General features: G+C 43.9%; 1 protein-coding gene across 3 annotated transcripts; it reads left to right on the forward strand.

Moving 5' to 3' along the window:
• Positions 1-1,715: 1,715 nt before the first annotated feature.
• LOC115182465 (beta-1-syntrophin) lies at positions 1,716-23,415 on the forward strand (the record flags this gene model as incomplete). Of its 3 annotated transcripts, none has more annotated exon segments than XM_029744060.1 (5): positions 1,716-1,923; positions 8,830-8,966; positions 9,650-9,846; positions 20,730-20,944; positions 22,612-23,415. In XM_029744060.1, coding segments are annotated over 5 exon segments (850 nt in total), but the record flags the coding sequence as incomplete, so codon positions are not given.
• Between the last annotated feature and the right edge of the window lie 1,906 nt (positions 23,416-25,321).

Consider the following 25,321-nt stretch of genomic DNA (forward strand, 5'->3'; position numbering starts at 1 on the left):
TGGGAGGTGGGGGGAGGGTTGGTGGGGGACTGGGGAGTGGGGGGAGGGTCGGTGGGGGAGTGGGGGGAGGGTGGTGGGGGAGTGGGAGGTGGGGGGAGGGTTGGTGAGGGAGTGGGAGGTGGGGGGAGGGTTGGTGGGGGAGGGGAGTGGGGGGGGTTGGTGGGGGATGTGGGGGAGGGGGTGGGGGAGGGGGGGTGGGGGAGTGGGGGGTGGGTGGGTGTGGGGAGTGGGAGGTGGGGGGAGAGTTGGTGGGGGACTGGGGAGTGGGGGAGTGGGGGGTGGGGGGAGGGTTGGTGGGGGACTGGGGAGTGGGGGGAGGGTTGGTGGGGGACTGGGGAGTGGGGGGAGGGTTGGTGGGGGACTGGGGAGTGGGGGAGGGTTGGTGGGAGACTGGGGAGTGGGGGGAGGGTTGGTGGGGGACTGGGGAGTGGGGGAGGGTTGGTGGGGGAGTGGGGGGAGGGTTGGTGGGGGACTGGGGAGTGGGGGGAGGGTTGGTGGGGGACTGGGGAGGGGGGGGAGGGTTGGGGGGGAGTGGGGAGTGGGGGGAGGGTTGGTGAGGGACTGGGGAGTGGGGGGAGGGTTGGTAAGGGACTGGGTGGAGGGTTGGTGGGGGACTGGGGAGTGGGGGGAGAGTTGGTGGGGGACTGGGGAGTGGGGGAGGGTTGGTGGGGGACTGGGGACTGGGGGAGGGTTGGGGGGGAGTGGGGGAGGGTTGGTGGGGGGAGGGTGGGTGGGGGACTGGGGGGAGGGTGGTGGGGGAGTGGGGGAGGGTTGGTGGGGGACGGGAGACTGGGGGGAGGGTTGGTGGGGGACTGGGGGGAGGGTTGGTGGGGGACTGGGGGGAGGGTTGGTGGGGGACTGGGGACTGGGGGGAGGGTTGGTGGGGGACTGGGGGAGGGTTGGTGGGGGACTGGGGGAGGGTTGGTGGGGGGACGGGGGACTGGGCGGAGGGTTGGTGGGGGACTGGGGACTGGGGGAGGGTTGGTGGGGGACTGGGGGGAGGGTTGGTGGGGGACTGGGGACTGGGGGGAGGGTTGGTGGGGGACTGGAGCCTGGGGGGAGGGTTGGTGGGGGGACTGGGGGAGGGTTGGTGGGGGACTGGGGAGGTGGGGGCGAGTAGGAGACGGAGCACCTGCAGTTGATGTAGTGGTTTGTGACATCATGATAACATGGTCTCCCACTGTCTCTGATTAATGACAGGTAGATTTATCACCAATGGTCATATTCAAGTCCCAGGTCTGAGGTGAAAACGGTTTCCTTCAACCTTGTTCATTTCATTTATTTATGTTGTTAGCTGAATGTATTCATAATATCCTTAGCTAATGTTTCCAATGCCAAAAGGCTTGAAACTTACTGCACATCCCACAAGAGACAAACCAAACGTTATCAACCCATGATGAGTAAGCATGTGTGGAAATAAATACCTACCCCGGTACACAGGGCTAGGTGCATCAAAGGAAATGTTTATCTCAGCCAGAAAAAGAAGAGACACTGTGAAACAGTCTTTTAGTGGTGCTGGGATCATTTCCATTCACTTAGGACATCATCAAGCACACAGGGGCCATCTTCCTTTCCCTTCAAAGGGAAGTAGCCTTTGTTGAACTGAAGAAGCATTTTCTCATGTCCACTGAAAGCTGTGCCATGGGAGCTGTTTGCCTGTGACAAAACAAATTCACAGCTTTCTCAATGTCTTTCTGTCTGTTTGTGTTCTCCAGGCAGTTAGAGCTGCACTCTCCGGACGCCAAGCATACTGTGGTGTTACGGTGTAAAGACACAGCCTCGGCCCAGGCCTGGTTCGAGGTCATGCAGTCGGCGACCTCTAACCTCATCAACAAGGTCATCACAGAGGTCAAAGAGCACACAGGAAGAACAGGAATCGCAGGGAGCAGAGAGATCAGACAGCTGGGCTGGCTGGCTGAGAAGGTAGGAGCTACTCTGTACTTTATTGAATGTTGGTGCAGGAAAACACCTCAAATAAACGTGCTTACCTTTAATCAGATGAATAATATGCATTCACAGCCCACCTTCTGATGATAACTCATATGTGATTTTTGTGAGGCAGTTATACGATGGTGAGCCAAGCATTCTAGGATCCTCATACAGTATAGCTGATGCAGTAGTTTCCAACAGAAGAAGCCTGGATGGGGGCTTTGTAGTGTTCCTTCTATACAGTACAGCAGCTATTGTTCCCTGGTGACTTTCCCCCCCCCCCTCCTCGGCCTCCTCTAAATCCTCTTTCATCACTCTCTTATTAGTCAGGGCAAGCCTGGCAGAGAGAGAGCGAGACGGCTAATACTGAGTAGACTATAGCCCTGTACTTTGGGCAGTCAGTCAATCAGTCAATCAGTCAGCCAGTTAGTCAGTCAGTCTGCCAAGCCAAGCCAGAGGATGCTTTCCAGGCTTCTTAATGAGTTCCTCTTTTATTACTGCCTGCCTGCCCCATTGTGAGTCACAAATGGCACCTTAGTGCACTATATAGGGAATATGGTTCCATTTGGGATGCAGTTTCTGTGTGATGGTCAATACACTACAGGCTGGAGTCTGAGTCTCTACTTAGCTGTGTGATGGTCAACACACTACAGGCTGGAGTCTGAGTCTCTACTTAGCTGTGTGATGGTCAACAGACTACAGGCTGGAGTCTGAGTCTCTACTTAGCTGTGTGATGGTCAACAGACTACAGGCTGGAGTCTGAGTCTCTACTTAGCTGTGTGATGGTCAACACACTACAGGCTGGAGTCTGAGTCTCTACTTAGCTGTGTGATGGTCAACACACTACAGGCTGGAGTCTGAGTCTCTACTTAGCTGTGTGATGGTCAACACACTACAGGCTGGAGTCTGAGTCTCTACTTAGCTGTGTGATGGTCAATACACTACAGGCTGGAGTCTGAGTCTCTACTTAGCTGTGTGATGGTCAACACACTACAGGCTGGAGTCTGAGTCTCTACTTAGCTGTGTGATGGTCAACACACTACAGGCTGGAGTCTGAGTCTCTACTTAGCTGTGTGATGGTCAACAGACTACAGGCTGGAGTCTGAGTCTCTACTTAGCTGTGTGATGGTCAACACACTACAGGCTGGAGTCTGAGTCTCTACTTAGCTGTGTGATGGTCAACACACTAAAGGCTGGAGTCTGAGTCTCTACTTAGCTGTGTGATGGTCAACACACTACAGGCTGGAGTCTGAGTCTCTACTTAGCTGTGTGATGGTCAACACACTACAGGCTGGAGTCTGAGTCTCTACTTAGCTGTGTGATGGTCAACACACTACAGGCTGGAGTCTGAGTCTCTACTTAGCTGTGTGATGGTCAACAGACTACAGAGCAGACCCTCTGGAGTTCAGCATGCTAATGTGATCAGATATCGGAGAGGAGGGGAAGGGGAGAGGAGAGGAGGAGAGGAGAGGAGGAGTAGAGGAGATGGAGAGGAGATGGAGAGGACAGGAGAGAAGAGGAAAGGAGAGGGGAGGTGGGGGAGGAGAGGAGAGGGAGGGAGGGGATCCTTGTTTTACAGCCTTGTTGAGGTTGCTCTGTGCAACTGTCCTGAGCCTGGCTTTAACCACAGACTTTATATTCACTCTCATACTATAGCCAATTATACTGTGGCAGCATTTTAAAATGAATTAATGTTACACACTAATTATGTGGTTGTGTAGGCTTTAGTTAGATCTACGTTTGTGAGCCTGTATATGGTGTTTTAATATGGTTACTTGGCAACATGTGTTGGTAATGTTATAGGATTGACCTATGGCCACCAGAATCATATGTTCTCATAACTAGCTGAGGACCTCATAGTGAGACGAGGCTTATAGTTATGAGGATTGTGCTGTAGCAAAGCTTTCATAATGAGGATTGTGCTGTAACTTTCATAATGAGGATTGTTCTGTTGCAAAGCTTTCATTATGAGGATTGTTCTGTAACTTTCATTATGAGGATTGTGCTGTAGCAAAGCTTTCATATTGAGGATTGTGCTGTAACTTTCATAATGAGGATTGTTCTGTTGCAAAGCTTTCATTATGAGGATTGTTCTGTAACTTTCATTATGAGGATTGTGCTGTAACTTTCATAATGAGGATTGTGCTGTATCTTTCATAATGAGGATTGTGCTGTAACTAAGCTTTTATATTGAGGATTGTGCTGTAACTAGGCGTTCATAATGAGGATTGTGCTGTAACTTTCATAATTAGGATTGTGCTGTAACTAAGCATTCATAATGAGGATTGTGCTGTAGCAAAGCTTTCATAATGAGGATTGTGCTGTAGCAAAGCTTTCATAATGAGGATTGTGCTGTAGATAAGCTTTCATAATGAGGATTATGCTGTAACTTTCATAATGATGATTGTTCTGTAACTTTCATAATGAGGATTGTGCTGTAGATAAGCTTTCATAATGAGGATTGTGCTGTAACTTTCATAATGAGGATTGTGCTGTAACTTTCATAATGAGGATTATGTTGTAACTTTCATAATGAGGATTGTGCTGTAGCAAAGCTTTCATAATGAGGATTGTGCTGTAACTTTCATAATAAGGATTGTGCTGTAACTAAGCTTTCATAATGAGGATTGTGCTGTAACTTTCATAATGAGGATTGTGCTGTAACTTTCATAATGAGGATTGTTATGCTGTATAATGTTATGCAAGCCGGTGTTGTATTGGGTGTCTGGGAGTTGAGAGTTTATCTACAGGCCAAAATGAATAAACTGTATAAAGTGCCTTGCTGTGAAAAATAACGAAGATATTGTTACTAAGACTTAGTTACATAGAGAAATGCTGAAGACATTCAAGGTTGTGTCTTTGCTGTTTGTAGTAGTATGTGCTTATCACTCTTGCTAAATTGTATTTTCTAGTCCATAACATTCCCTCCATTGCACCAGTAACCCCCATGCAAATAGCAGCAGCCTGTCATGCTGTGTGGTGTGTTTTCTCATAGACAGAGAGTATTCTAGGGAGGGGAGGGGAGTCAGAGAGGAGAGGAGAGGAGAGGAGGGGGAGAGGAAGGGAAGGGGGGAGAGGAGGCAGAGAGGAGAGGAGGCAGAGAGGAGAGGAGGCGGAGATGAGAGGAGGCGGAGAGGAGGGGAAGAGGAGGGGGGGAAGGGGAGAGGAGGGGAAGAGGACAGGAGAGGAGGGGAAGAGGACAGTAGAAGAGATGGAGAGGTGGGGGAGGAGAGGAGGAGGGAGGGAGGGGATCCTTGTTTTACAGCCTTGTTGAGGTTGCTCTGTGCAACTGTCCTGAGCCTGGCTTTAACCACAGACTTTATATTCACTCTCATACTATAGCCAATTATACTGTGGCAGCATTTTAAATTGAATGATCGTTACACACTAATTATGTGGTTGTGTAGGCTTTAGTTAGATCTACGTTTGTGAGCCTGTATATGGTGTTTTAATATGGTTACTTGGCAACATGTGTTGGTAATGTTATAGGATTGACCTATGGCCACCAGAATCATATGTTCTCATAACTAGCTGAGGACCTCATAGTGAGACGAGGCTTATAGTTATGAGCACTGTGCTGTAGCAAAGCTTTCATAATGAGGATTGTGCTGTAACTTTCATAATGAGGATTGTTCTGTTGTAAAGCTTTCATTATGAGGATTGTTCTGTAACTTTCATTATGAGGATTGTGCTGTAGCAAAGCTTTCATAATGAGGATTGTTCTGTAACTTTCATAATGAGGATTGTGCTGTAACATTCATAATGAGGATTGTGCTGTAACTTTCATAATGAGGATTGTTCTGTTGCAACGCTTTCATTATGAGGATTGTTCTGTAACTTTTATATTGAGTATTGTTCTGTTGCAATGCTTGCATAATGAGGATGGCGCTGTAGTTAAGCTTTCATAATAAGGATTGTGCTGTAACTAAGCTTGTATAATGAGGATTATGCTGTAGCAAAGCTTTCATAATGAGGATTGTTCTGTAACTTTCATAATGAGGATTGTGCTGTAACTTTCATAATGAGGATTGTTCTGTTGCAACGCTTTCATTATGAGGATTGTTCTGTAACTTTTATATTGAGTATTGTTCTGTTGCAATGCTTGCATAATGAGGATGGCGCTGTAGTTAAGCTTTCATAATAAGGATTGTGCTGTAACTAAGCTTGTATAATGAGGATTATGCTGTAACTAGGCGTTCATAATGAGGATTGTGCTGTAACTAAGCTTTCACAATGACGATTGTGCTGTAACTAAGCTTTCATAATGAGAATTGTTCTGTACCTTTCGTAATGTGGATCGCGCTATAACTTTCATAATGTTGATCGCGCTATAACTTTCATAATGAGGATTGTGCTGTAACTTTCATAATGAGGATTGTGCTGTAACTTTCATAATGAGGATTGTGCTGTAGCAAAGCTTGCATAATAAGGATTGTGCTGTAACTAAGCTTTCATAATGAGGATTGTGCTGTAACTTTCATAATGACGATTGTGCTGTAACGTTCATAATGAGGATTTTGCTGTAACTTTCATAATGAGGATTGTTATGCTGTATAATGTTATGCAAGCCGGTGTTGTATTGGGTGTCTGGGAGTTGAGAGTTTATCTACAGGCCAAGATGAAAACTGTATATAAGTGCCTTGCTGTGAAAAATAACGAAGATATTGTTACTAAGACTTAGTTACATAGAGAAATGCTGAAGACATTCAAGGTTGTGTCTTTGCTGTTTGTAGTAGTATGTGCTTATCACTCTTGCTAAATTGTATTTTCTAGTCCAGAACATTCCCTCCATTGCACCAGTAACCCCCATGCAAATAGCAGCAGCCTGTCATTGCTGTGTGGTGTGTTTCCTCCAGACGAGAGTATTCTAACACAGTGTGGTGTGTTTTGGTCCAGACAGAGAGTATTCTAACACCAGTGTGGTGTGTTTTCTCCTAGACAGGAGAGTATTCTAACACAGTGTGGTGTGTTTTGTCCAGACAGAGAGTATTCTAAACCAGTGTGGTGTGTTTTCCTCCTAGACAGAGAGTATTCTAACACGGTGTGGTGTGTTTTGTCCAGACAGAGAGTTATTCTAACACAGTGTGGTGTGTTTCCTCCAGACAGAGAGTATTCTAACACAGTGTGGTGTGTTTTCTCCCAGACAGAGAGTATTCTAACACAGTGTGGTGTGTTTTCTCCTAGACAGAGAGTATTCTAACACAGTGTGGTGTGTTTCTCCTAGACAGAGAGTATTCTAACACAGTGGTGGTGTGTTTTCTCCTAGACAGAGAGAGTATCTAACACAGTGTGGGTGTTTTTCTCCTAGACAGAGAGTATTCTAACACAGTGTGGTGTGTGTTTTCTCCAGACAGAGGAGTATTCTAACACGTGTGGTGTGTTTTTGTCCAGACAGAGAGTATTCTACACAGTGTGGTGTGTTTTCTCCTAGACCGAGAGTATTCTAACACAGTGTGGTGTGTTTCTCCAGACAGAGAGTATTCTAACACAGTGTGGTGTGTTTTCTTCTCCAGAACAGAGAGTATTCTAACACAGTGTGGTGTGTTTCCTCCAGACAGAGAGTATTCTAACACAGTGTGGTGTGTTTTCTCCTAGACAGAGAGTATTCTACACACAGTGTGGTGTGTTTTCTCCTAGACAGAGAGTATTCTAACACAGTGTGGTTGTGTTTTCTCCAGACAGAGAGTATTCTAACACAGTGTGGTTGTGGTTTCTCCTAGACAGAGAGTATTCTAACACAGTGTGGTGTGTTTTCTCCCCGACAGAGAGATTTCTAAACACAGTGTGGTGTGTTTTCTCCTAGACAGAGAGTATTCTAACACAGTGTGGTGTGTTTTCTCCTAGACAGAGAGTATTCTAACACAGGGTGGTGTGTTTTCTCCCAGACAGAGAGTATTCTAACACAGTGTGGTGTTTTCTTCCAGACAGAGAGTATTCTAACACAGTGTGGTGTGTTTTCCTAGACAGAGAGTATTCTAACACAGTGTGGTGTGTTTTCTCCAGACAGAGAGTATTCTAACACAGTGTGGTGTGTTTTCTCCTAGACAGAGAGTATTCTAACACAGTGTGGTGTGTTTTCTCCTAGACAGAGAGTATTCTAACACAGTGTGGTGTGTTTTCTCCAGACAGCGAGTATTCTAACACAGTGTGGTGTGTTTTCTCCAGACAGAGAGTATTCTAACACAGTGTGGTGTGTTTTCTCCAGACAGAGAGTATTCTAACACTGTGTGGTGTGTTTTCTCCTAGACAGAGAGTATTCTAACACAGTGTGGTGTGTTTTCTCCTAGACAGAGAGTATTCTAACACAGTGTGGTGTGTTTTCTCCTAGACAGAGAGTATTCTAACACAGTGTGGTGTGTTTTCTCCTAGACAGAGAGTATTCTAACACAGTGTGGTGTGTTTTCTCCTAGACAGAGAGTATTCGAACACAGTGTGGTGTGTTTTTGTCCAGACAGAGAGTATTCTAACACAGTGTGGTGTGTTTCCTCCAGACAGAGAGTATTCTAACACAGTGTGGTGTGTTTTCTCCTAGACAGAGAGTATTCTAACACAGTGTGGTGTGTTTTCTCCAGACAGAGAGTATTCTAACACAGTGTGGTGTGTTTTCTCCTAGACAGAGAGTATTCTAACACAGTGTGGTGTGTTTTCTCCTAGACAGAGAGTTCTAACACAGTGTGGTGTGTTTTCTCCTAGACAGAGAGTATTCTAACACAGTGTGGTGTGTTTTCTCCTAGACAGAGAGTATTCTAACACAGTGTGGTGTGTTTTCTCCCAGACAGAGAGTATTCTAACACAGTGTGGTGTGTTTTCTCCAGACAGAGAGTATTCTAACACAGTGTGGTGTGTTTTTCTCCTAGACAGAGAGTATTTCTAACGCAAGTGTGGTGTGTTTTTCTCCAGACAGAGAATGAGAAGCAGCAGTGGAAGCCAGTGCTGGTGATGGTGACAGAGAAAGACCTGCTCCTCTATCACAGCCTTCCACGCATGAAGGAATCCTGGCACAGCCCTGCACACACATACCCACTGTTAGCTACACGGTACGCTACACACACCCTCTCTCTACTAGCCACAAGAAAAATAGCTGCTGCTATCCACACAGTAAGCAAAATACACCGTCTTCCTGCTAGTCAAATAGCAAAACACATTTATCTTATCTTAGCCACATGGTTAGTAGCATCCACCCTGAACAACCCAACCATGACCACATGGTAATCCTCCGCCACTCCAAACACACCTACCCTTTATTGGCCAAGCAATAATCAGAAGATATCTACCCTCTATTGGCCAAGCAATAATCAGAAGACATCTACCCTCTATTGTCCAAGCATTAATCAGAAGATATCTACCCTCTATTGTCCAAGCATTAATCAGAAGATATCTACCCTCTATTGGCCAAGCATTGATCAGAAGATATCTACCCTCTATTGGCCAAGCAATAATCATTACACACCTACACTCTATTGGCCAAGCATTGATCAGAAGATATCTACCCTCTATTGGCCTCATGGTGCAGAACACATGTGAAAGATGAGGTGGCACAGGAGGACACATCCACAACATGTTTCCATTACTGAACACAGCCAAGAACGTGTTACTTTTTATCATGTTATCAATCATTCCACCTTTATGTCCTTGATGTGAAGAGGGTTATATGGTTACAGCACTGACTAGCTAGTCTCTCTCAACAGCAGAATATAACAGAATGTGTGTCTGTCTGTAGGCTGGTGCACTCTGGCCCAGACCGAGGCTCTCCCCAGCCGGGCGTGGAGCTGTCCTTCGCCACACGTACAGGAACCCGACTGGGTATCGAGGCCCACCTGTTCAGAGCTGAAACCTCTCAGGACCTTTCACTGTGGACCAGGCACATCGTTACGGGCTGTCACTCCTCTGCCCAGATGATCAAAGAAGTCACTACCAGTGAGTACCACTACCACCGACCCTGGCTATTAGACTGTGTGAGGCCCGCTGAGCTAAAGCCTTGATTAACCAAGTCACTACCAGTGAGCCTAGGTAGACATTAGCTTGGGGAGTAACTCAAATCAAGGTTACTTATCATGTTAGTGTGATTGTAACATAGACGGGTTTGTCAGTCTCAGTACAGTACTCATAGCTGCAGTATTTGGTAAGGGGGGGTTACTGCTGGTCAGTCACATGGAAGACATTGAGAAAGGAGTCCATGTTTTTCAAAAGGAACGGAATGTCACTGTGAGATCCTGTGTGTGTGATGTCTGTGTGTGGTCTGTGTGGTCTGTGTATGTGTGTAGTCTGTGTGTGTGTGGTCTGTGTGTGTGTGGTCTGTGTATGTGTGTGGTCTGTGTGGTCTGTGTGGTCTGTGTAGTCTGTGTGTTTTATTTAAAAAAAATTACCTTTTATTTAACCAGGCAAGTCAGTTAAGAACAAATTCTTATTTTCAATGATGGCCTACCGGGGAACAGTGGGTTAACTGCCTTGTTCAGGGGCAGAACGACAGATTTTTACCTTGTCAGCTCAGGGATTCGATCTTGCAACCTTTCGGTTACTAGTCCAACGCTCTAACCACTAGGTTACCTGCCGCCTGTGTGTGTGTGTGGTCTGTGTGTGTGTGTGTGTGTGTGGTCTGTGTGTGGCCTCTGTGTGTGTGGTCTGTCTGTGTGTGGTCTGTCTGTGTGTGGTCTGTGTGTGGTCTGTGTGTGGCCTCTGTGTGTGTGGTCTGTCTGTGTGTGGTCTGTCTTTTTGTGGTTTGTGTGTGGTCTGTGTGTGGTCTCTGTGTGTGTGGTCTCTGTGTGTGTGGTCTGTGTGTGGTCTGTGTGTGGTCTGTGTGTGTGTTGTGTGTCCGTGTGTGTTGTTGGTCTGTCTGTGTGTGGTCTCTGTGTGTGTGGTCTGTGTGTGTGTGTGTGGTCTGTGTGTGTGTGTGTGTGGTCTGTCTGTGTGTGTCTCTGTGTGTGTGGTCTCTCTCTGTGTGTGTGTGTGTGGTGTGTGTGTGTGTGTGTGTGGTTGTGTGTGTGTGTGTGTGTGTGGTGTGTGTGTGTGTGTGGTGTGTGTGATAATAAACAAAAGTGAAATAAAACAATGAAATGAAACAGTAAACACTACACTCACAAACGTTTCAGAGGAATAGGAGACATTTCAATTGTGATATTATGTCTATATACAAGGCAGAGATCTGGTCACTAGTGGAAATGTAAACAGCTGTTAGGTGAGAGACGTCCACACTACCCAGCCAGGAGAGGAGAGAGTTTCCTGTACGTTTCACCGTTTTATTTAGCTGTTAAACAGCTGTTTAGGTGAGAGACGTCCACACTACCCAGCCAGGAGAGGAGAGAGTTTTCCTGTACGTTTCACACCGTTTTATTTAGCTGTTAAACAGCTTCATCATTTATCAGGAGGATCTCTCTCTCTCCTCCCCCTCTGTCATAAGCTACAGTGGAGATCAGACACATGTTGGGAATGGGAGAGACAAAGGGAGGAGGGATTTCCTCACTGACTTAGTTCAGTTGATCAGAGTTTATTACAACATGTCAAAACAAAGCTGTGTCCCAAATAACACCCTATTACCTATACAGTATAGTGCACTACATCTGACCAGAACCCTATGGGAAATAGAGCGCTGTTTGGGACGCAACCAGTGTTTATCAACTGTGTGTCTGAGGGAACTATGTCATACATGTTGTTACTGATCCAGTGTCTGAGGGAACTATGTCATACATGTTGTTACTGATCCAGTGTCTGAGGGAACTATGTCATACATGTTGTTACTGATCCAGTGTCTGAGGGAACTATGTCATACATGTTGTTACTGATCCAGTGTCTGAGGGAACTATGTCATACATGTTGTTACTGATCCAGTGACTCAGGGAACCATGTAAAATATGTTGTTTTCACTAAGAGCTCTTTAGGAATGGATCATATATCACTTCACTTATTGTGACATGGCATCAGCTGTCAGACATAAGCTTTACTATCTTTGCTAGGTCAACGTGAACATTGTTGTCATAGGAGGGTATACAATAGGAACCTAACACCAGCTGCATTAAGTACTGCAGTGCATCTCCTCCTCATGGACTGCATCAGATTTGCCAGTTCTTGCTGTGAGATGTTACCCCACTCTTCCACCAAGGCACCTGCAAGTTCCCAGACATTTCTGGGGGGAATGGCACTAGCCCTCACCCTCCGATCCAACAGGTCCCAGACGTGCTCAATGGGATTGAGATCCGGGCTCTTCGCTGGCCATGGCAGAACACTGACATTCCTGTCTTGCAGGAAATCACGCTCAGAACGAGCAGTATGGCTGGTGGCATTGTCATGCTGGAGGGACATGTCAGGATGAGCCTGCAGGAAGGGTACCACATGAGGGAGGAGGATGTCTTCCCCGTAACGCACAGCGTTGAGATTGCCTGCAATGACAACAAGCTCAGTCCAATGATGCTGTGACACACTGCCCCAGACCATGACTGACCCTCCACCTCCAAATCGATCCCGCTCCAGAGTACAGGCCTCGGTGTAACGCTCATTCCTTCGACAATAAACGCGAATCCGACCATCACCCCTGGTGAGACAAAACCGTGACTCGTCAGTGAAGAGCACTTTTTGCCAGTCCTGTCTGGTCCAGCGACGGTGGGTTTGTGCCCATAGCCATAGGCTGCCTTACAACAGGCCTACAAGCCCTCAGTCCAGCCTCTCTCAGCCTATTGCGGACCATCTGAGCACTGATGGAGGGATTGTGCGTTCCTGGTGTAACTCAGGCAGTTGTTGTTGCCGTCCTGTACCTGTCCCGCAGATGTGATGTTCGGATGTATCAATCCTGTGCAGGTGTTGTTACACGTGGTCTGCCACTGCGAGGACGATCAGCTGTCCATCCTGTCTCCCTGTAGCACTGTCTTAGGCGTCTCACATTACGCACATTGCAATTTATTGCTCTGGCCACATCTGCAGTCCTCATGCCTCCTTGCAGCATGCCTAAGGCACGTTCACGCAGATGAGCAGGGACCCTGGGCATCTTTCTTTTGGTGTTTTTCAGAGTCAGTAGAAATGCCTCTTTAGTGTCCTAAGTTTTCATAACTCTGACCTTAATTGCCTACCGTCTGTAAGCTGTTAGTGTCTTAACGACCGTTCCACAGGTGCATGTTCATTAAGTGTTTATGGTTCATTGAACAAGCATGGGAAACAGTGTTTATACCCTTTACAATGAAGATCTGTAAAGTTATTTGGATTTTTACAAATTATCTTTGAAAACAGGGTCCTGAAAAAGGGCCGTTTCTTTTTTTGCTGAGTTTATATAGATGGCGCCGACAGTGATGGTCGCCTCGCTTCGAGTTCTTAGGAAACTATGCAGTATTTTGTTTTTTTATGTATTATTTCTTACATTGTTACCCCAGGTAATCTTAAGTCTTATTACATACAGCCGGGAAGAACTATTAGATATAAGAGCAACGTCAACTTTCCAACATTACGACCAGGAATACGACTTTCCCGAAGCGGATCCTCCGTTCGGACCACCACCCAGGACAATGGATCTAATTCTAGTAGTCGACCCAAAACAACGGCGCCGCAGAAGGGGCAGATGAAGCGGCCACCTGGTCAGGCTCCGTAGACGTGCACATCACCCACCGCTCCCGAGTATACTACTAGCCAATGTCCAGTCTCTTGACAACAAGGTAGAGGAAATTCGAGCAACGGTTGCCTTCCAGAGAGACATCAGAGATTGTAACATTCTCTGTTTCACAGAAACATGGCTCTCTCGGGATATGTTTTCGGAATCAGTTCAGCCACCGGGCTTCTCCATGCATCGCACCGACAAGAGATAAACATCTCTCTGGGAAGAGGAAGGGCGGGGGTGTATGCTTTATGATTAACGACTTATGGTGTAATCATAACAACATACAGGAACTCAAGTCCTGCTCACCTGACAAAGAATTCCTTACAATCAAATTTTACCTACCAAGAGAATTCTCGTCAGTTATAGTCACAGCTGTGTACATTCCCCATTAAGAAGACACCAACATGGCCATCAAGGAACTTCACTGGACTGTATGCAAACTGGAAACCATACACCCTGAGGCTGCATTTATTGTAGCTGGAGATTTTAACATAGCAAATTTGAGAACAAGGCTACCTAAATTCTACCAGCATATTGATTACGCTACGCGCATGGGCAATACCCACGACCACTGTTACTCAAACTTCCGTGATGCAAACAAAGCCCTCCCCCGCCCTCCCTTCGGCAAATCCAACCACGACGCCATCTTGCTCCTACCGTCTTATAGGCAGAAACTCAAACAGGATGTACCTGTAATGAGAACCATTCAACGCTGGTCGTTGAAAGCCACGCTTCAAGATTGTTTTGATCACGCGGACTGGAATATGTTCCGGTCAGCCTCAGAGAACAACATCGACCTAAACGCTGATTCTGTGATTGTGTTTATAAAGAAGTGCATTGGAGATGTTGTACCCACTGTGACTATTAAAACCTACCTTAACCAGAAACCTTGAATGGATGGTGGCATTCGTGCAAAATTGAAAGCGCGATCCACCGCATTTAACCATGGAAAGAGGTCTGGGAATAGGACTGAATATAAACAGTATAGTTATTCCCTCTGCAAGGCAATCAAACAAGCGAAATGACAGTACAGGGACAAGGTGGAGTCGCAATTCAACGGCTCAGACACAAGACGTATGTGGCAGGGTCTACAGGAAATCACGGACTACAAAAAGAAAACCAGCCACGTCACATACACTGACGTCACGCTTCCAGACAAACTAAACGCCTTCTTTGCTTTGAGGATAATACAGTGCCACCTTCGCGGTCCACTAACAAGGACTGCGCCCCCCCTTCTTCTCCGTGGCTAACGTGAGTAAAACATTTAAACGTGTTAACCCTCGCAAGGCTGCTGGCCTAGACGGCATCCCTAGCCACATCCTCAGAGCATGCGCAGACCAGCTGGCTGGTGTGTTTACGGACATATTCAATCGCTCCCTATCCCAGTCTGTTGTCCCCACATGCTTCAAGATGGCTACCATTGTTCCTGTACCCAAGAAGGAAAAGATAACTGAACCAAATGACTACCGCCCCGTAGCATTCACCTCTGTCAGCATGAAGGGCTTTGAGAGACTAGTCAAGGATCATATCACCTCCACCTTACCGGCCACCCTAGACCCACTTCAGTTTGCATACCACCCCAACAGGTCCACAGATGACGCAATCGCCATCCCACTGCACACTGCCCTATCCCATCTGGACAAGAGGAATACCTATGTAAGAATGCTGTTCATTGACTACAGCTCAGCATTCAACACCATAGTACCCTCCAAGCTCATCATCAAGCTAGAGGCCCAGGGTCTCAACCCCGCCGTGTGCAATTGGATCCTGGACTTTCTGACGGGCCGCCCCCAGGTGGTGAAGGTAGGAAACAACATCTCCACTTCCCTGACCCTCAACATTGGGGCCTCACAAGGATGCGTGCTCAGCCCCCTCCTGTACTCCCTGTTCACCCACGACTGCGTGGCCATGTACGCCTCCAACTCAATCAAGTTTGCAGACGACACAACATTAGTGGGCTTGATTACCAACAACGACGAGACAGCCTACAGGGAGGAGGTGAGGACACTCAGAGTGTGGTGTCAGGAAAAAAACCTCTCACTCAACGTAAACAAAACAAAGGAGATGATCGTGGACTTCAGGAAACAGCAGAGGGAGCACCCCCCTATCCACATCGACGAGACCGCAGTGGAGAAGGTGGAAAGTTTTAAGTTCCTCAGCGTACACATCACAGACAAACTGAAATGGTCCACCCACAAAGACAGTGTGGTGAAGAAGGCGCAACAGCCCCTCTTCAACCTCAGGAGGCTGAAGAAATTTGGCTTATCACCCAAAACCCTGACAAACTTTTACAGATGCACAATCGAGAGCATCCTGTCGGGCTGTATCAACGCCTGGTACGGCAACTGCACCGCCCGCAACCGCAGGGCTCTCCAGAGGGTGGTGCGGTCTGCACAACGCATCACCGGGGGCAAAGTGCCTGCCCTCCATGACACCTACAGTGCCCAATGTCACAGGAAGGCCAAAAAGATCATCAAGGACATCAACCACCCGAGCCACTGCCTGTTCACCCCGCTACCATCCAGAAGGCGAGGTCAGTACAGGTGTATCAAAGCGGGGTCCGAGAAACTGAAAAACAGCTTCTTTCTCAAGGCCATCAGACTGCTAAACTGCAATCACTAACTCAGAGAGGCTGCTGCCTACATTGAGACCCAACCACTGGCCACTTTAATAAATGGATTAATAGTCACTTAATACAATGCCACTCTAAATAATGACACTTTAATAATGTTTACATATCTTACATTACTCATATCACATGTATATACTGTATTTTATACCATCTATTGCATCTTGCCTATGCCGCTCAGCCATCGCTCATCCATATACTTACATGTACATATTCTCATTCACCCTTTAGATTTGTGTCTGGGCATGTCTGGACAGGTTATAGAATAGGAAACTAATACAATATGTCTGGACAGGGTATAGAATAGGAAACTCATAAACTTTGTCTGGACAGTGTCTGTGAATCTGTGAAAGAGGCATGCTATGGTCCTCTATGGTCCTCTATGGTCCTCTATGGTCCTCTATGGACCTCTATGGACCTCTATGGACCTCTATGGACCTCTACGGACCTCTACGGACCTCTACGGTCCTCTATGGTCCTCTATGGACCTCTATGGTCCTCTATGGACCTCTATGGACCTCTATTGTCCTCTATGGTCCTCTATGGATCTCTATGGTCCTCTATGGACCTCTATGGACCTCTATGGACCTCTATGGACCTCTGGAGCGTGTGGTTGAGTGTTTTTGTCTCTTTGTAGACTGTGGCTAAATTTGGCTAAATCTTTTTAATCTTTTATTTACAGTGAAAACGTTGTTATTATTAGTATTACAATATTTAGTCCTAAGAATAGCTGAACTCTACGTCGGGGTCTGGGCCTAGCGCCATATTGTGGGGTTTTAGAGGAAAAAGGCCTCTTTTGGCTGAGGAGCTACATTTCCATTGAGTCCAGTGATGATTATTACGGAGACTGCGTCCCAAACGGCACCCTATTCCCGAACGCAGTGCACTATATATGGTGTCATTTAGGACGTATCTTGAGGGATTTGGCTTTTCGCGTTTGAGGCCAACTTGACCGTTATTCAACTGGCTCAAAATAAAGCAATAGTCAGAATCAGATATTGTTCAGGGGCTGTTTTATTATTTATAATGTATTAACAATTTATTATGTATTATATATTATCTAGTCTCTTATTTATTGTAAAGGGCATGTATTTATCCACTGGCATATTCCTGTTGTGATCAGTGGTCTGTAATACAGAGGTATTGTTGATACACTACCTATAGGGGTTTATGATGTCATCACAGTTGTGTTTGCTTAATATTGTAACTTAAGCACCTAAAGCACACAAGGAGAAGGGCTCTCTATCAAGGAGTGACCCCTATACTGAATATCATACTGTATGTCACGAGTGGGAAAGAAATCTAACATAGACATGAGCTTGGGGATAAACTACTCCTAGACCCTACAGGGTTAGAGCTTGGGGATAAACTACTCCCAGACCCTACAGGGTTAGAGCTTGGTGTTAAACTACTCCCAGACCCTACAGGGTTAGAGCTTGGGGATAAACTACTCCTAGACCCTACAGGGTTAGAGCTTGGGGATAAACTACTCCCAGATCCTACAGGGTTAGAGCTTGGGGATAAACTACTCCCAGACCCTACAGGGTTAGAGCTTGGTGTTAAACTACTCCTAGATCCTACAGGATTAGAGCTTGGGGATAAACTACTCCCAGACCCTACAGGGTTAGAGCTTGGGGATAAACTACTCCTAGACCCCACAGGGTTAGAGCTTGGGGATAAACTACTCCTAGACCCTACAGTGTTAGAGCTTGGGGATAAACTACTCCCAGACCCTACAGGGTTAGAGCTTGGGGATAACCTACTCCCAGACCCTACAGGGTTAGAGCTTGGTGATAAACTACTCCCAGACCCTACAGGGTTAGAGCTTGGGGATAAACTACTCCTAGACCCTACAGGGTTAGAGCTTGGGGATAAACTACTCCCAGACCCTACAGGGTTAGAGCTTGGGGATAAACTACTCCCAGACCCTACAGGGTTAGAGCTTGGGGATAAACTACTCCCAGACCCTACAGGGTTAGAGCTTGGTGTTAAACTACTCCTAGACCCTACAGGGTTAGAGCTTGGGGATAAACTACTCCCAGACCCTACAGGGTTAGAGCTTGGGGATAAACTACTCCTAGACCCTACAGGGTTAGAGCTTGGGGATAAACTACTCCTAGACCCTACAGGGTTGGAGCTTGGGGATAAACTACTCCTAGACCCTACAGGGTTAGAGCTTGGGGATAAACTACTCCCAGACCCTACAGGGTTAGAGCTTGGTGTTAAACTACTCCTAGACCCTACAGGGTTAGAGCTTGGGGATAAACTACTCCTAGACCCCACAGGGCTAGAGCTTGGGGATAAACTATTCCCAGACCCTACAGGGTTAGAGCTTGGGGATAAACTACTCCTAGACCCTACAGGGTTAGAGCTTGGGGATAAACTACTCCCAGACCCTACAGGGTTAGAGCTTGGTGTTAAACTACTCCTAGACCCTACAGGGTTAGAGCTTGGGGATAAACTACTCCTAGACCCCACAGGGCTAGAGCTTGGGGATAAACTACTCCCAGACCCTACAGGGTTAGAGCTTGGGGATAAACTACTCCTAGACCCTACAGGGTTAGAGCTTGGGGATAAACTACTCCCAGATCCTACAGGGTTAGAGCTTGGGGATAAACTACTCCTAGACCCTACAGGGTTAGAGCTTGGGGATAAACTACTCCTAGACCCTACAGGGTTAGAAAGCACTCAAAAGTTCCTCTGTCCGTAAATTACCTTTTAAGGATTCTGGTAGTTATAGTAACCAAACTGGATCCACCTTGCTTTCCTTGGGGAGGTTTCTGTGTTTTGCCACTCTGAATGGAGGTTCTTTGTGTCTGACTGAAAGCATCTTTGTGTGTGTGTTTCCCTGTTGGTGGGAAAGCGGTGGGAGTCACACAGGTCAAGCATTTCAGGTAGGGAGTAGTATTTCCTTATTGTGGAACAAAAAAACACTAACACCTGAGAGAGTTGGGTACATGTTAGTTTGACCTCTGACCTTTCCATACAACTTCTTCCCACAGGTAATTCTAAGTCAGTATTAAGAGAATGTTGTTGTGACAGCAATATGAGGACGATATGATACGGACGATGCCTTTAACACAACAATACCTTTCGGACTACCCTCTAAAGAAGATAAGTCCTTTGTGAAACTGTCTTTCAGAGCAACAGTGTGTGTTTATCAGTAAAGTGTTCCATCTTAGCTTGAGTCTTTACAAAAGGCTCTTACCTCTTGACAGAGAGCCACACAAGCCTTAGAGTGATTTGCAGAGGTTTACTGGAACACATGTAAAGTAGTTTGAGAAGTAGCTTGTTGACACTGATACAATAGAGCTGGTACATCCTGCTCTCAGCACAGGAGATCATGTCTGACGAGCATGGAGCAATGGCAAGGCCTAGGATTGACAGCATGGGAATCCATATATCTGACACACAGATCAGTGTATTATATATGGGACAGACAAGGAATCAGCCTTTCAAAGAGTACAACATTATATATTAAAAAACATCTATAGGCAAGGCAGGGTCATGAATGGTAGTTTTTTCTCAAGAGCTGGAGATGAATTTAAAAGGGATTGATTAGAAAAACAACAAATGTGAAATACAGCCGTTGTCTGTTTTTACAAGCCAAATCACTTATCTGGATTTAAAATGGCTGACATCTGCTCCAGAACTAATTTCCCACCCACTAGCACCAAGCAGCAGTAGTCCTAATATACAGCCAGGACAGGGCCTTGTTTTCATCCAACTGTTGTCCTGTTACAGGCTGGATGTGCAAGGTTCAGGAATGACCTAGCAGTACATAGCTTGTTGTGGTCTAGTAGCAACACTCCCAGCACAAGCACATACTGTAATATTGCAAGCCCGGAGACAGGGGTTGGAATCCTGCGTCCTCCCTTCATACTGTTCCTACCTGTTCTCTAGCTCCCCCTTTGTTTTGGGATGTGTATACAGTTTAAAAAATACTGAAAGGTTAGTGGAACTTTATTCACCCAGCAGTATGTTGCCTTGTTCCAGGCTGTGTGTTCAAGGGCCAGGCTGTTACCCATTCTATTGTCCTGTTCCAGGCTGTATGTTCAAGGGCCAGGCTGTTACCCATTCTATTGTCCTGTTCCAGGCTGTATGTTCAAGGGCCAGGCTGTTACCCATTCTATTGTTCTGTTCCAGGCTGTATGTTCAAGGACCAGGCTGTTACCCATTCTATTGTTCTGTTCCAGGCTGTATGTACAAGGGCCAGGCTGTTACCCATTCTATTGTTCTGTTCCAGGCTGTATGTACAAGGGCCAGGCTGTTACCCATTCTATTGTCCTGTTCCAGGCTGTATATACAAGGGCCAGGCTGTTACCCATTCTATTGTTCTGTTCCAGGCTGTATGTACAAGGGCCAGGCTGTTACCCATTCTATTGTCCTGTTCCAGGCTGTATGTACAAGGGCCAGGCTGTTACCCATTCTATTGTCCTGTTCCAGGCTGTATGTACAAGGGCCAGGCTGTTACCCATTCTATTGTCCTGTTCCAGGCTGTATGTTCAAGGGCCCGGCTGTTACCCATTCTATTGTCCTGTTCCAGGCTGTATATACAAGGGCCAGGCTGTTACCCATTCTATTGTCCTGTTCCAGGCTGTATGTACAAGGGCCAGGAGTGCAGACTGGTGATCCACTACGAGCAGGGCTTCTCTGTCCTGGCTGAGCAGAAGGGGGAGGACCAGGTGGACCAGGGGAACCAGAACCAGGCCAAACCTCTCCTTTGCTACCCCTTCGAACGCCTCAAGATGTCCTCCGACGACGGGGTCCGGATGCTCTTCCTGGATTTCAGTGGAAAAGAGGGTGAAATTGTAAGTGTTTTTTTTAAACAAGAAGCAAGGCATCCTCCTCTTGATATTCCACACTACAGTAGATCCACCATGTGACCTTTCCCCTACATTAACCTGGTTATCATTCACACTATCAGGACCATTGTTTCTACTAGGACCACTCTTAACAACCGTCTCTGTTAGTTGATGACTATACATGAGACCGTATTTCATAGAGGATAAAAAACCAGTTGACTCATATTTCATTTCAGTTTCTCTTCTGCTCTACCTAGCCACGGTTAAATGAACACAAACAAGTAAAGATGGAAAAGTTTCCACAGAATCCCCTATACGTTAAACAGGAAATGAGTCATACATGGGCATACTGAAACACTGTCCTGCAAGTCCCTCTGCTGTTAATGAAAATAACTATGTTTAGATGTGTTCTGCTCTCAGAACACTACAACTGTAATAGATTACAACTAATGGAACTCACCATTAGAACTCATGGAACTGTAATATAATAGAATTGTAATAGATTACAACTAATGGAACTCACCATTGGAACTAATGGAACTGTAATATAATAGAACTCACCATTAGAACTCATGGAACTGTAATAGAATAGAACTAATGGAACTCACCATTAGAACTCATGGAACTGTAATAGAATAGAACTAATGGAACTCACCATTAGAACTAATGGAACTGTAACAGATTACAACTAATGGAACTCACCATTAGAACTAATGGAACTGTAACAGATTACAAGTAATGGAACTGTAATAGAATAGAACTAATGGAACTCATCATTAGAACTAATGGAACTGTAATATAATGGAACTCACCATTAGAACTCATGGAACTGTAATAGAATAGAACTAATGGAACTCACCATTAGAACTCATGGAACTGTAATAGAATAGAACTAATGGAACTCACCATTAGAGCTAATGGAACTGTAACAGATTACAACTAATGGAACTCACCATTAGAACTAATGGAACTGTAACAGATTACAACTAATGGAACTGTAATAGAATAGAACTAATGGAACTCATCATTAGAACTAATGGAACTGTAATATAATGGAACTCACCATTAGAACTCATGGAACTGTAATATAATGGAACTCACCATTAGAACTCATGGAACTGTAATATAATAGAATTGTAATAGATTAGAACTAATGGAACTCACCATTAGAACTCATGGAACTGTAATAGAATAGAACTAATGGAACTCACCATTAGAACTCATGGAACTGTAATAGAATAGAACTAATGGAACTCACCATTAGAGCTAATGGAACTGTAATAGATTAGAACTAATGGAACTCACCATTAGAACTAATGGAACTGTAACAGATTACAACTAATGGAACTCACCATTAGAACTAATGGAACTGTAACAGATTACAACTAATGGAACTGTAATAGAATAGAACTAATGGAACTCATCATTAGAACTAATGGAACTGTAATATAATGGAACTCACCATTAGAACTCATGGAACTGTAATATAATGGAACTCACCATTAGAACTCATGGAACTGTAATATAATGGAACTCACCATTAGAACTCATGGAACTGTAATATAATGGAACTCACCATTAGAACTCATGGAACTGTAATATAATGGAACTCACCATTAGAACTCATGGAACTGGAATGTAACATCTAACATTCTCTCCTGTTCTATGTTCAGCAGCTGGACCTCCACTCATGCCCAAAGCCTATTGTCTTCATCCTCCACTCATTCCTCTCGGCAAAGATCGCCAGACTCGGCCTGGTAGCATAAAGGTTCTGTTTACCACCGACGGACCACAAGGACTGAACTGTTCCAGAGTTCTAGAGTGGAGTGTCCCGGAGTTCCACAGTGGAGGGTACAGAACAGAGGAGAACATGGCTTATAACTGAAATACGAGAACAAGGACTGTGATGTGCAGTGAACTAGACACAGGATCTACCCTGATTCAAAGTCCACACAAACAGCTCAAAATGAATGGATCATGTTTCAAAAACTTGATTGAGTTGATTTGTATATTTATAGAAACACATGCATTACCGATGACATCATAGTGAGAGCGTAAAAGATCAGTTACAGCAGAAGAAATTGTTTTGTTCAAATCGTTAAGCTGTAGAAGAACAATAATCTATTGTTTTGGTACTAAAAACATACTGGAAGTATTATCTATCTAGCATCCATCCAGCCTACGCTAATTTCTTTTCCTGCAATCTCTGTCTGCAAATAATCCAGCGATTACTGTTAACTTATTAAAAAGTTACTGTGAAAAAGCTAGTAAAGGCTGCTTGAACATTTGAATTGTCCTACGCCTTTGGCAGCTATTATAATTCAAGGCTTAGTTTTATTTTAACTCTGTTAATGATGCACATAAATGACATATTTCTGGATTGTCTTTGTATTTCAGGTTGTTCTTGTGGTCTAACTGGTGTTCACTGTATTGTTCACTGTATTTCCTCAACAAGAACCAACATCCCACAAAACACACACACTGAAATGTGTTCAAGTCTCTGTCCAAACAATGGCTTCACTTGTGGAGGAATGGGGTGCATCGAATGAATGCAATATGACAATTAAAATGTCAAAACACTTCCACACGCTGCAACTTGGGATGGCCCATTCCATACAATACAATAGAGTAGAATAGACTATAATATAATAGACTATAATAGAGTAGACTAGACAAGAATAGAGTAGACTAGAACATAATAGACTATAATATAGTAGAGTAGAATAGACTATAATATAATAGACTATAATAGAGTAGAATAGACAAGAATAGAGTAGACTAGAACATAATAGACTATAATATAATAGAGTAGAATAGACTATAATATAATAGACTATAATAGAGTAGAATAGACAAGAATAGAGTAGACTAGAACATAATAGAGTAGAATAGACTATAATATAATAGACTATAATAGAGTAGAATAGACAAGAATAGAGTAGACTAGAACATAATAGACTATAATATAGTAGAGTAGAATAGACTATAATATAATAGACTATAATAGAATAGACTAGAACATAATATAATAGACTATAATAGAGTAGAATAGACTATAATATAATAGAGTAGAATAGACTATAATATAATAGACTATAATAGAGTAGAATAGACTATAATATAATAGACTATAATAGAGTAGAATAGACTATAATATAATAGAGTAGAATAGACTATAATATAATAGAGTAGAATAGACTATAATAGAGTAGAATAGACTATAATATAATAGACTATAATAGAGTAGAATAGACTATAATATAATAGACTATAATAGAGTAGAATAGACTATAATAGAGTAGAATAGACTATAATATAATAGACTATAATAGAGTAGAATAGACTATATAGAGTAGAATACATATATAATAGACTATAATAGAGTAGAATAGACTATAATATAATAACCTATAATAGTAAATAGACTATAATATAATAGAGTAGAATAGACTATAATATAATAGAGTAGAATAGACTATAATATAATAGAGTAGAATAGACTATAATAGAGTAGAATAGACTATAATATAATAGAGTAGAATAGACTATAATATAATAGAGTAGAATAGACTATAATATAATAGAGTAGAATAGAGTATAATATAATAGAGTAGAAATAGACTATATATAATAGAGTAGAATAGACTATATATAATAGACTATAATAGAGTAGAATATGACTATATATAATAGACTATAATAGAGTAGAATAGACTATAACTATAATAGACTATAATAGAGTAGAATAGACTATAATATAATAGAGTAGAATAGACTATAATATAATAGAGTAGAATAGACTATAATATAATAGACTATAATAGAGTAGAATAGACTATAATATAATAGACTATAATAGAGTAGAATAGACTATAATAGAGTAGAATAGACTATAATATAATAGACTATAATAGAGTAGAATAGACTATAATAGAGTAGAATAGACTATAATAGAGTAGAATAGACTATAATATAATAGACTATAATAGAGTAGAATAGACTATAATATAATAGACTATAATAGAGTAGAATAGACTATAATAGAGTAGAATAGACTATAATATAATAGACTATAATAGAGTAGAATAGACTATAATAGAGTAGAATAGACTATAATATAATAGACTATAATAGAGTAGAATAGACTATAATAGAGTAGAATAGACTATACTAGAGTAGAATAGACTATAATAGAGTAGAATAGACTATAATATAATAGACTATAATAGAGTAGAATAGACTATAATATAATAGACTATAATAGAGTAGACTAGACAAGAATAGAGTAGACTAGAACATAATAGACTATAATATAGTAGAGTAGAATAGACTATAATATAATAGACTTTAATAGAGTAGAATAGACAAGAATAGAGTAGACTA

Source organism: Salmo trutta, unplaced genomic scaffold, assembly GCF_901001165.1.
Source record: "Salmo trutta unplaced genomic scaffold, fSalTru1.1, whole genome shotgun sequence".
Lineage (NCBI taxonomy): Eukaryota > Metazoa > Chordata > Actinopteri > Salmoniformes > Salmonidae > Salmo > Salmo trutta.